The sequence below is a fragment of the Myxocyprinus asiaticus genome, chromosome 1, assembly GCF_019703515.2.
Source record: "Myxocyprinus asiaticus isolate MX2 ecotype Aquarium Trade chromosome 1, UBuf_Myxa_2, whole genome shotgun sequence".
Lineage (NCBI taxonomy): Eukaryota > Metazoa > Chordata > Actinopteri > Cypriniformes > Catostomidae > Myxocyprinus > Myxocyprinus asiaticus.
Genome location: NC_059344.1, coordinates 29,510,895 through 29,524,368, shown reverse-complemented (window position 1 = coordinate 29,524,368; position 13,474 = coordinate 29,510,895). Strand labels below are relative to the sequence as shown.

General features: G+C 38.9%; 2 protein-coding genes across 2 annotated transcripts in view; both read left to right on the top strand.

Moving 5' to 3' along the window:
- Positions 1-5,898, top strand: part of LOC127445134 (immunoglobulin superfamily DCC subclass member 4-like) — a 96,483-nt gene extending 90,585 nt beyond the window's left edge. The window contains exon 20 of the mRNA XM_051704953.1: positions 572-5,898. Within this exon, the coding sequence (XP_051560913.1) occupies positions 572-1,123 (552 nt within the window). The 3' untranslated portion in view covers positions 1,124-5,898. The remainder of the gene's footprint in view (positions 1-571) is intronic.
- A 3,631-nt stretch (positions 5,899-9,529) lies between these two features.
- The window catches only part of LOC127442875 (immunoglobulin superfamily DCC subclass member 3-like), a 93,180-nt gene continuing 89,235 nt past the window's right edge, over positions 9,530-13,474 (top strand). The window contains exon 1 of the mRNA XM_051701164.1: positions 9,530-9,808. Coding sequence (XP_051557124.1) covers positions 9,745-9,808 — 64 coding nt within the window. The 5' untranslated portion in view covers positions 9,530-9,744. The remainder of the gene's footprint in view (positions 9,809-13,474) is intronic.

The following is a 13,474-nucleotide window of genomic DNA, read 5'->3' as shown; positions in this document are numbered from 1 at the left end:
CTATATGATAAGTGTGGGTGATTAACAGATCAATATTTAAGTCCTTTTTTACTATAAATGCCCACTTTCACATTCTTCTTCTTTTGTTTTTGCCGCTTCGCATTCTTCATGCATATCGACACCTGCTGGGGAGGGAGGAGAACTTATAGTAAAAAAGGACTGAAATATTGATTTGTTTCTCAATTAACCATTGCAGTCGTATGGGTTACGTTTATGCTGCCTTTATGTGCTTTTTGGAGCTTCAAAGTTCTGTCCACCAGTCACTTGCATTGTATGGACCTACAGAGCTGAAATATTCTTCTAAATCTTCATTTGTGTTCAGCAGAAGAAAGAAATTCATTCACATTTGGGATGACATGAGGGTGAATAAATCATGAGAGAATTTTAATTTTTGGGTGAACTATGCCTTTAAACTATTCCAACATTCCAAAAAAAAAAACGAAAAAAAAAAAAAACATTTTCAAATATGAAGGCTTGTAAAAATTGACTGGAACCTCATTAAGAATGCTTCAAGTGTTTTGAGTTGTCTTTTAAATTTGTTACCCTGTGATGTTGTGTACTTTGCGTGCAGAGCGGGCATGTGGAGAAGCTGTATTCCCTCAGCAAGAACCAGGTGGAGGCTGAAGTCATCGTGCATTCACAGCTGTCCAATGCCACAGTTGACCTAGGTCCACAAAGTGACATGGAGCTCTGTCTTGAGTCTCCATCTTCCCAGCATCCTTCTCCTGGAGAGAAGGCAACTCCATCATCCCCTCGCAAACAGCATGCCACGGCCCCTCCACCCTGTGCCCACAGCGAGGACAACCATGAAACTCAATCCCTATCTCCAACCCCCAGCACTCACATCTCTGAGGTACTGTCCATTCACAATGGACCATTTGAGAGTGGGCTCAGCCAGCCAACAATGGGCAGTGTCAAAAACCATGGAGTGGGGCTTACTAATGGATTCCACTCCCCCAAACCCCTTCAGTCGAAGGCAGAAGCCCTGGAGAATGGGGCCCACAGACTTTGCCCTGCAGGAAAGGTTCTGTCAACACCAGGCCTCCCTCCTACCCTCTCATCCTTTGCCAGCTCTGGCCTTGTCCATTCTACCTCAGGGGCACATAGCTACCTGTACCCCTAAACTGGAAGGAAGAAAAGCGGGGAAAAAACTGTTTCCCCCACATTCTGAGACAGCTGAGGAGACAAACAAGCCCACTTCAACAGCACCTTTCTGCTGGAGAAGTCTCGTAGCCATGCACGCCTCCTCCCTTGGCTCGGTTTTTATTGCAACCTCTTTGGTTCCATTATTTTATATGGATGTACATATAGAATATTTTATAGCACTTAGTATCCAGGAATATGCATTTTATTGCGTTTCAGTGGCACACTTTAATCCCTCTTTGTGTGCATGTACGTAATGTGCTGAAGTGATATATACAGTATGTTTACGTGCACACATGAAGACAGAGTGTTGATACTCTGAGGTGAAGCTAAAGGATCCTGAGGCCAGCACCAGTGAAAATGGAGCCCTGCATGGGGAGACAGAGCAGAACTCATTCATGGGCGAATGTAACGGATTGAGCCAAGATTAGTGCTATCAGTGCCAGCAGGTGTAGTCCCATTCTGTCAGAGAGAACCCATAACGCTGCCACAAAGTACCACCTACTGCTGTCTCAGGGTCGCCACACACACACACACACACACACACACACACACACACACACACACACACACACACACACACGTTGCTACGGCTATGCTTATGAGGACTCTCCAGAGACATAATGATTTTTATACTGTACGAACTATAGATTCTATCCCCTAACCCTATCCCTAAACCTAACCCTCACAAAAAACTTTCTGCATTTTTAAATTTTCCAAAAAACGTCATTTAGTATGTATTTTTTTTTTTTTTTTTTATAGTGATTTGAATTATGGGGACACTAGAAATGTCCTCATAAACCACATTTATAGCATAATACCCTTGTAATTACCAGTTTGTAACCTAAAACAAATGTCCTCATAAACGACCCAAACCCACCCACACACACGCGCGCACGCACACACACACACACACACACACAAACATACACAGTCCTGTGCTTTAGAAATAGTTCTTCTTCTTTAACTTAATCAGATAGACAGGTACATCTCCACATACACACACAAACCTGAAAACAGTACAAATAAAAACACATTCCCTGATTGGAGCTTAGTGTCTCAGGAGTCTAAAATTTAAGGTGCATTTATCATGGTCTGTATATACAGTATATTTGTACTACATATATATGATTACTGTCAAAATAGCGTGACAAAATGTTGACAAAATTGTGAAGGAAAAAAATACATCACTACAACATTAAGAGGCCATGTACATTTTTTATAATTTCTACTCTGTGGAAGAAGTCGAGTGTACTTGTAAAGACACATCACACTGATTCATGCTCCAAGTTTTTCTCACTCAACAACACTACCTCATTTCTTTACAGGATCGTTTGTTTCTTTGTGATTTTATGAGCATCATTAGGAAGGCGACTTCTTAAATCTAGTTTTGAACCGTCTAATTCATAGCCTTTGATAACAGCAGAATCTACTGCCTTTCTCACTCTCTGTGTCTGTATTCTTGTGTAATGGTTACTGAAACCTTTATCTCTGATTATTAGCCTGTGAGCAAGTGTGTGGTTATTGGCTTGTCCAGTCCTCAATATCTTTTGTTGTGGGGGAGGGGAACTTTTGACATTATTTTGACACAACAGTTTGGCAATATACCCTTCAGGTGAAGGTATTTAAACATGATGGAAGACTAACCACATGGGTTAACCTGAGACCTCAAGGATCTACCTGTTGACATGCCAGTCATCTCCTTTTTCTCAGGGAACTCTTTGCAGGGAAGAGTCTCAGTCTCATTTTCAGTCAAACTAGGAAATAGCCTCCATCACTCAGACAGGTCTTGTCCCATGCGCTATTCTTTTTCCTTTAGCCTTGTTTGTCACAATATTGGGTTCATGTGGATCTGTAAATAACCTCCTCCCACAGTACATGCAAACTCATATTTGTACAGTATTGCTGCTGAGAGCAGGATTTATATCTGTTGCGCTTCTTTTTATGCATTTTTAAACACCTATTTAAAGTAGTTTATTTTAAAGAAACATTTACATATGTCTTTTATGTTAATGTTGTTATATTAATAGAAGTTTAAAGGAATATTTGGGGTTCAATACAAGTAACGCTCGATCGAAAGCATTTGTGGCATAATGTTGATTACCACAAAAATTAATTTGACTTACAGTGGAAGTGAATGGGGCCAATGCTTGGAGGGTTTAAGGGCAGAAATGTGAAGCTTATAATTTTATGAAAGCACTTATATTAAATTCTATTCAAATTTGTGTGTCATTTGAGCTGTAAAGTTGTTTTATTTTTACAGTCATTTTGAGGGTTGGAGGGTTCATGGCATTATGTTGTTATGGCAATGAAGTTGTAGAATTGGACATTAAACAGAAAAGGTTAGTAAGCAATTTTATCACACTAAAATCATGTTAACACGAATATTGTCTTGTGGATAAGTCTTGTGGTTATACATTTGAAACATTGAGTATTTTAACATTTACAGATTGGCCCCATTCACTTCCATTGTAAGTGCCACACTGTAATCCATATTTTTGCTTTTTTTAAAGAAAAGGAGGGATAAGTTGAAATTATTTTTGTGGTAATCAACATTATGCCACAAATGCTGTTGATTGAGCTTGTATTGGAAGCGGAATATTCCTTTAAAAAAACAAACATTGAAAAACAAACACAAAGGCTCAAACTTTTGCCATTATATTACATCAGGTCATTGACAGGACTGCCCATGATGCCAACGACAACACTCACTGTTCAGTGTTGTCTGTCTCAGTCATTGCCACATTTCAGCTGATTGCCATTGATAATACTTCTCTTTCAACAGAGTAGTGCTTTGGTGCTAGAGCAAGACTAGGGTTTTTTGTTTTTGTTTTTAAGATGGTCTTTTAAACATTCCAGTTTTTGTATGTACAACAGGCCAAACTCAGGGTGGTTTATGTAGGAAATTAAGAAGTTGAATGTTTGAATTACTTCAGCTGCTTTTTTTTTATTCAACACCATCACTCATCATTATAGTGCAGTGGCCAGTAAACAATTTTTCCTTGCTCCGTAGCACTTCTAGTTTCAAAGACATGAGATTATAACATACCTGTTCATTACACTTCCTATACTAGTTCAGTATGTTTGTAGTAGAGTTAAGGTGTATAAATGGATTATTGTTTAAATGATTTAAATGTTCATGGATACAGTTACATTGCCGCAAAAATAATTATTCTCGGCATGTACAGCAATGTTTGTTTTGGAGTCAAAATGACAGTCTTAGCTTCGCTACATAGTCTTGTGCCAGATACCTACAAATTAACATCAGATTTTTGTATTCAGCATAACCTACCTACAGCATTAGGAATGTGTGGGGGGAAAAAAATCTATTGATCTCTCTTTTTACTTCTGTCTGAAAATAAGGAAATTGTGTTCTGCCAGGGTTAGCAGAATTTTCACTGTTGTCACTCTCAGATATGCATGTTTTCATAAACAACACTTCAGGATAATTTATAATATTAATACCTCATTTGCTGCTTGTGAATTTAATCACATTTATACCTTCAACACGGCACATAAAGTTTTAGTTGTTCTGATCTTGCTTGGCAGCAGTATTTTCTTACTTAAACCGGATGAGTTGATTGTCTTTTCTTACCTCATGTTGAAGCCTTGCTTCTGGCAGGTTTTTGCTCTACACTATTCGGGAGGCCAATGTCAGAGTGTGGAAACGACAGGGAGGGGTCGTCATTTGTGTATGTCTGGATAGGTCTGTAGGATGTTTGCCGGAGAGATGATCAGAGGGTTCCCCTGTCAAGCCGTACCTCTTGAAACAGACATAAGATTATAAAGGGCCGTGCGTATGATCAGTGCTTATTGCTCAGGTCCCCTGTCTTTGCATAAAACCTCTGGAGGAACATGCCAGCTCATTGTAATGTTAAGTTGAGTTTGTGCATTGCAGTATAAAACCTCACCTGTCCTCCTGGAAAATAAAGGCTTTAATAATAGGGGAAAGCAAAAACAAATAGTAACTGATGCACAGACACGAACGGTTTTTCGGTTGAAATAAATCTGTGAATGAATGCCTGTTTTCTCTTTGGTGCTTTGTGGTGACCTAGTCTGGTGATGCGAGAATTCATCTTGTTTTTCCTTTGTTTGTTTTTTTACAACCAGTAGACCTGTGCTTTTCTGATATTCTCAGCACACATACTGTGGACAATTTTGTGTAGCACCAGCAACAGTATGGTCTTTGACGTCTCTGTCATTAAATGCGAGAGACACAACATCTGTCTTAATACGCACATAACAACACTAACCCAATATAATTACACCATGCGTTAGTCTGTATCTTTTATTTTTTATCCTCATGGCCTTCTATGTAACTCCAAGTCTATAGACTGTGAAGAGTTTAAGGCACAGGCAAAGAGATTGGTAGAAGTGTTCACCATTTAATTTTGGTTCTCATTTTGGACATTGATGTACTCCAACTTAAAGCCACTTAACAATTGTAAAGTACAGCATTAAGATTTTTGATCTCAGTTCCTACATTGTTACATATTTGACCAGTCTGATGAGTCTCTTACTGAATTTAAGAATTCTTCAATTTACTTAAATTGGATTTAATCCTTTTAACTGGAACAACTGCCCCCTATGAATAACTGATGCAATGAAATTACAAATTCAGGCACTCAGTTATATCTTATACGTGAACTGTGAAAGGTGGAGTCTGATTTCAGGTGGATGAATGTAGTGGAGGAGATGATATTATATTGTACTATGTAAATAAACATCTTAATAAAAATAAAAAAATGAAGCTGACCAAGCAAGAGCAAGACTTTTCCTTTTATGAAGCTTTGCTTCGAAGCAGGAATATGGCATATTTTTTTCTATTACAACAAATTGTGCACCTCCATGGATAGATGTATTTTCATATGCACCTTTTGATGATGTTGAATATTATTAATATCTGCAAGATTGTGGTTAGATCCTTGGAATGGTCAAAGGATCTCATGTCAATTTCAGCACTAGCATGAACAGGCTAGCTGGCTCCACAAAAAGGGTACAACATAGGGCCTGAAAAACAAAAAGGAAGGAGGTGCATTAAAGGGATAGTTCACCTAATAATGAAAATTCTCTCATCATTAACACAAACGAAGATTTTTAGAAGAATATCTCAGCTCTATAGGCCCTCACAATGGAAGTGAATGGTGACCAGAAATCTGAAGGTTTCAAAAAAGGACACAAAGGCAGCAGTAAGACTATAATAATCCATATGACTCCAGTGGTTAAATCTACATGTCTTCTGAAGTGATATGATAGGTGTGGGTGAGAAACAGGTCAATAATTAAGCCCTTATTTACTGTAAATCTACACTTTCACTTCTGGTGTGGAAGTGAATTTCACATTCTGCCACCTACTGGACAAAGGTGGAGATTTATAGTCAAAAAGGACTTAAATATTGATCTGTTTCTCACCCTCATGTATCATATCGCTTCTGGATGTATGGATTTAACCACTGGAGTCATATGGATTACTTTTATGCTGCCTATATATCCTTTTTGGAGCTTCAAAGTTCTGGCCACCATTCACTTGCATTGTGAGGTCCTACGGAGCTGAGATGATATCTGAAAAATCTTCATTTGTGTTCAGCAGAAGAAAGAAAGTCTTACACATATGGGATGGCATGAGGGTGAGTAAAAGATTAAGAATTTTCATTTTTGGTTGAACTATCCCTTTAACCTTCATGTTGACTGGTTAACATTTTCAACCTCAGGAGGCCAAACTAATTATTAAATGAGCTTTCATTTTATATGAGGTTTCCAATTTTTTGTTGTTTCCAAAATTTGAGACATTCTAAAACCCTGATTTGTGTGACGTTGCTGTGTTGCAGCAATAAAGACTAAATACACATACATTTAAATGGATACATTTGTAACAAAACATAATAATAATAATAATAATAATAAACAAAACAATAAAAAAAAGAAAAGAAAAAGATAATCAGAGTTGCCCCTTTGCTAAACCACGCCGAAGCGTCAATTTCTCTCAGGATTTCTTAATTTCTTTGCCGAAATAGTGTACTTGGGGAAACTAGCTATTCGGATACCTGACGATATGCAAAGAGCACAAAGTGTGGAGTGAAATTCTACCCATTTCTCAAAGCAAAAAGTCAAAAGAGATGCAGACTATGAATAAAACGTTGTCTTTTCTGATAAAAGCCATGCTCAGCAGTTTAAACAAGCTACTGTAGGAAAATGATACCGTAGATCTGCTTTGTGTTTATAATTCATATGCTGAAGTAAGTAGATTTGTAGCCATGCAAGATTAAATAAAGGAGAAGGTAAGGACGTTATTGAAACTCACTATTATTAGACTATTATTGTTGTCTTTTTGGATGAAAAATAATGCTCAGACTGAAGACTATAGATCTGCTTTGTTCTTTTAATGCTTAAACACTATAAACTCTCTTGGTAGATTTCGGTCATGAACGACTCTAAATGATTCACTGACTCACTCATAGCACATAAGACGCTCATTTGTCTCCACCTAGTGACATTTCCAGAAGAGGTCACTGAACTAATCAGTTAATAAAATTGAACAAATTTGTGAAACAGAAGCAAGCCTCACCAAAATACTCTTTATTTTGCAGCTAATTCTGCACAATTGTAAACTTGAATAAACTTGAATCACTAAAATACCTGGAATTGGTGCTTTTAGCTTATTCTTTAAAAAAAATATCCCCAGAAAAAATGTTCGTGGACTAGTGATTGTCTTACCTTTTTCACCCCTCATGAGTTTGCATCCCTGTAATTTGTTGTGGCATTGCAAGAACAAATCTACAAATTAGAAAAGAAGCAAATTTGTTGTGTTTTCATTACCCATTTAGCGCTCTTGCCACCTGTGAACTCACACAGCGTAGCCTACCTATTTACCTTTTTTTTTTTTTTTTTTTTTGCATAGCTGAATTTCAAACATTACAAGTAAACACACTACTAATACGGACAGAAAACATGGACAAGTTCTTGAAAAGGAAAAATATTGACGATGGTTAGCCTATGTGGGATAGTGGTGTACCGTAGAATTTTTTAGTTGTAAAAAGTGTGCCATGGCAAAAAAAAAAAAAAAAAAAGGTTGGGAAACACTGCCTTAGTCTGCTCTAAGGTAAATTAGCACAGTTTATACCTGTTAATGAATACCTGACGTTAACTGGACAAAGTAAAAAAAAATTGCGTAACTTGTGCCACAGAACGGAATTGCAAAATAAACTTTGCCTTCAAACAGCTTTCTAAATCGCCCCCATCTTCCGCTGATCACACAAACAGATAGTCCCGCCCCCATCTCTCGCCATTGGTTCAGTTGTGTCGGTATGGACGGGTCGCTCACACTATTTAACAGAAGAAGTTAAACACTTAAGCTTTATCTCATGAATTCTCATACCTAAAATGCACATATACACTTTTTTTTCTGCTTCAGTGTGAAAGTAAGGGTGCTAATGCACTTTTCCCCCAAAACATTATAAAAAAGAACTACAGGTAGGAGCGAAGCTTTGGAAAGGACCAAATGCTAACACAGTTTTTATCTTACAATACTACATTTTTGGTGATTAAAATAAGTTAATAATTAAACGTTTTTACTACAATGAAATTGAACATCAGTTCAACACATTAGGGCACAATTCTGGCATTTATATGAGTTTAACTGGAGACAGAGGCAGTTCTCTCAAAAATGGGATTTATGCCTCTGGTGCTTTAAATAAATGCAATGGGACGCAAAAGTTTTCGCTGCCCTATTGGTGGAAAATGCCAGCTATACCTTTATGTGATATGACTAAAAAAAGTGTCAATGAAGCAACACAGCTGCCAGTCTCCAGTAGCCTCGAGCAGCACCCACCAGTAGATGTCACTCTTTTATCGTTGATGCAGGATACCTTAACTGTAACAAAGTTTCAAAACATGCAGCAAAAGATTCTAATATGAATTGCTTTTCAAATAATATATCTATAATTTTACCTCATGATGCTTAATTAACCTTTTTTAATCTCTCCTCATGATATGGTACGGGATGCGACAACGCTTTTGTTTGTTTCAAGTATGCACGATGTCATTAGAAATTCCTTTTATAGGAAATACTGTATATTTTATATTGTATGTTTTGATTGATCGCATCAGTGTTTCTAAATGCATCAAATTTGTATTAGTACTTTACATGCTTTTTTTTTTTTTTTTTTTTTTTTTTTGCCGTTACCTCTTTGTAAAACTATTAAAGATATCATTTTGACAGACTGTAAGCACATATTTTCTAGCTCTCCTCTGTTTGGAGATCATTAGGGCCTTTTGTTCTTTTGCACGCACGCACGCACACACACACACACAGAGAGAGAGAGAGAGAGAGAGAGAGAGAGAGAGAGAGAGAGAGAGAGAGAGCTGTCTGTCTGAGCGCAGAAAGGTGGATGAGCGCGTGTGCTGGTCGCGAGGAGGAGAGAGCGCGAGATGCTGCTGACACATTCCTGAAAGATGTGCAAAATGGCGCAAGCATGTTGGAGTCCAGAGAGCTACCGGCTGCTATAGTTTGGATAAAGAGGAGTTGATCACTGCTTTTCCATCTTCTCTTCGCTCGCACATCACCTTCTCTTTTTACGTCTCGTCTAATTTTCAATGTGATTAAATGGCTACCGGACGGCGCCTCCAGGCTCCATGCTTTCTCGGAATACTCCTCGTCGCTTTTGTCGGTAAGTGTGTGATTTCGCCCCGGGAACCTCACGGAACCGGGTCAGCTGGTCCGCAGCGGCAGAGCTTGATCACATTGTGGCGTCGCGCTGGCCAGTGCGATTGACCGTGAACTTGGCCGCATGGATGCATTCAGCTCCAGCGATGTTTCTCTTTGTGGTTGTAGGGGTTGTGTTTAAGCTTTAGTGACTAGGGTGGGCGTGTTGCGTTGCCTAGATGTACACGTTAAATACAAACTAGTTACCTGATTTTATGAATGATGTATTTCCCGCACTTGCTGACACGGCGTTGAGTTTAACACACTGAAAACATATTGGTTCATTGGAAGTTAACTTGTACAAAAATGTTACCACATGTGGTGCACGTTTTATGTAAAATGTCACTGAAATAATCACATTTCTTTTGTAAGTAACTTGTCTAGAGCTTGGAGTTCAAATACATTATTTCTATTTAGAGAAGATTGAGTGTAATTTATTAAATAAATGAAGTCTTCTAACAGTATCTATAGAGTCAGTCAATACATGAGTTTGCCCTTGATCATGTGGAAGTGCTACAGTAAATATGCATGCACTTTGATTATATATAGCCTACTATACTGCATATTATTGTATTAAATGTGTAGCAATATACAGTATATAATACATAATATTTTAGGTATATATATATATATATATATATATATATATATATATATATATATATATATTCTAAATATGTTTAGATTACATAAGACACTTTGAATGTACAGAATATAGGCTACAATAATGATACTGATCTCTCCCTGTGTTCCCATCTTTCCTGTTCATCTGCCTCTGTCAGATATTCTTTGCTCTCTAAGTGAAGCTAAAGATTTATGAAAGACTGTAGCCTTGAGAAGCTATATTTAAGATCTTCCGGTCATTTGACATACAGACATCACTAGCACTCTAGACATGTCTATAGGTCTATTAACATTTACATTTCCAGATCAGGTTACCACATGTGCAGTTCATTTTTAGTAGTTAGGGCTTCAAGCGATAACTTCAAAGGGAAGATGCTAAATATGTTATTACAGCAGGGGCTCCGATCGACTGTCTCCTTTTATCATTTCTCCATTGTCGTGAATAAGTGAGGAAAGAACTGAAGGTTGCTTTTTTTGCCTTGAAGATTACACGTCAAGGCTGTCCTTCTCTCCTTCAAATATCCCTGGTTTCTTTGTTCCTGGGATTGTCAGTTTGTGTAAGTGAGTCAGTGCATGGCCTGTTTTCGTGGGGTGGAGGGCAGCATAGATGCAGGCTCAGAGGAGCACAACATCTATGTAATCAGGATCTTGCTTAGTATTCACAAAGCTCATTTCACTTTTATCATCATAAGCCAGACATGTACGTGTGGAGGTCTTGTGTTAGAATTACTGGCTTATACTGGAGTTTCTCCTTATCTTGAGGAGGATTCCTATCATCTTTGGGGGCCATTGCAGGGCTGTCAGTCAGGAAAGCACTTTGTTAGAGAGGAAGAAAGATTTGAGTTGGAAAAGCATGCATTAGGTTATCAAATTACTGAATGTCTTTTGTTATCTCTCCAGAGGGGAGTCAGATTGGGGTTGTGGAATAAATTTTCTCGTTTCTATTTTTTGGGTATAGCAGTATAGGGCAGGAGGCATGATTCTAATGCATTTTTCTAAATGTTTTTCAAGGGATGGGTTTGTATTGCAAGCCCTGTACACACTCATTCTTCTTTGCAGTAATGCACTAAGTGCAGAGAGTGTTCTCAAATCTGTTTATTTGTATCGCTCGCTGTTCGCCTAATGCAGCCTAATGCAGTCATACTGTAAAAGAAAAAGCCATTAATGGAGAAGAATACATTTACAATATAATTATTACATCAATATCTTAAATGCTTTTCAGATCAGATCAATGTGTAAAGTGCCAATGAAATAATGCTGTATGTATTTAATGTCTAAAATAAAACTATTAATTTCTGTTAACTTTTGGTTTTAGTTATCTTTGCACAAGAGTTTCGTATTATAACTTTAGCATAAGTATTTCACCTGTGTGACTAGGTGAACAGAAAAAGTTGAAGTACACTTATTATGACCACATTCTCATGTAGATGTGAAGACAACACCACTGCAACCACAGGCTGTGTGCAAGCATGTGACGTTCAAACAGCAGGCTATGAATTAATTAATAATTTATATTGTTGGATACCTGTGAATATTTTAAGAAATATACAGTGTAGGACTGTATGTCTCTCACTGTAGGAATAACTGCTCTCATTATGCAATGACTGAGCGATAAGAACTTTTAATTAAAAAATTCCTCCCATATCAAGCAGCTGGTCCAGGATTCAAACTGTGACTGTAAAAACAATCCACTTCAATTTCAGAATGCTGATGATAGGTCTTAAGGTCACCCTACAAAGAGTGACTTTTCCTTTTCCCCTTTGCTTCCTCAGTCTAAAGAGCTCCTTCTGTTAATCTTGACAAAAGAAAAGGGCTGAGAGCAGCGGTCAATCTGACAGCATGTTTCAGTGTTTCATCAAAACAAGACTTGCAGTGTGCTGAAGGCTGTCACACCAAAAGCCTGGGAAGAGTTTAGGAGATGCAGAAATGAGAAGTATTTGGTATTTGAATTGAGCAGGTGAGAACTGCATGGTTTACTGGAAGAAGACTCTTGAAAAAATTGATTGAGAGTGGTGGTAAGGAGGAAGGTCCGGGGCCCCTGGATATTCTGTTTATTTGACATCAAGTCACAATACGGGGCCTGCTAAACCAATGATATTTAGAGTGAGTGGCAAATGACTGTCGAAAGCGGAATTATACTTGCTACTAATAAAATACTAATAAAACGTAGCTAATAAAACACAGTAGCTTGTGTGTACTGGTGTGATATTTCACCAACTCAAGGTCAGAGAGAACTGAAGATGGCATTTACAGTAACTCAGAGCTGGTGTTTTGATGAAGATATCACATCATTTAAGCTATATGATTCTGGCAAGGGTATATTTTTCGAGACTTGACTGCATAATTTTTTATGGGATTGAGATAATTTCTCAAAAGCTTGGAACCGGCTGAACAATCAACGTAAAGTTTAATGATATAAATGAACTTAAAACAACATAAAACATAAAGACACACACAATGCTGCCACGTGCATCTCTCTGTCTCTCTCTCGCTCTCTCTCGCTCTCTCTCTCTCAAGCTGTCGCCTCCGGCTCGTCTTTATCCCCCTACCGGCTGATTAGCCTGATTCAGGGCTGGCTGTGTGTCTTCCCGGCCCGGCCCCACCCTCCTCCTCGTCACACTCCTCCATCACCCAACTCAGGTCAGGGAAACCCTCGGCATGACGCACTCCCCTCCCTTCCTGTAGGGGGGTGTTGCCCTTCCGGCCGTGCCTGCCAGCAGGTCTTCCCCACCTTTCTGGAGCCCTGGGAGAGATGAGGGGAGGGGAAGGGGAGAGGGAAAGAGTGAAGCGGAGAGAGAGAGAAAAACTTGCTCGCCGGTTCCAGGACACGCTGAAGCCCGGTCCTCAACCGCTCCTCCGTCCTCTGGTGGACGACAGCTCGCTCCTCCCCCGGTGGACAGCAGTGAGCCCTCCGACCCCTGGCGGACAGAACCGCTCCTCCCCTTCTCGGCAGATGGCAGCGGTTCCTCCGGTTCTCGGCAGTGACCCCTCCATCTTCAGGCAGACG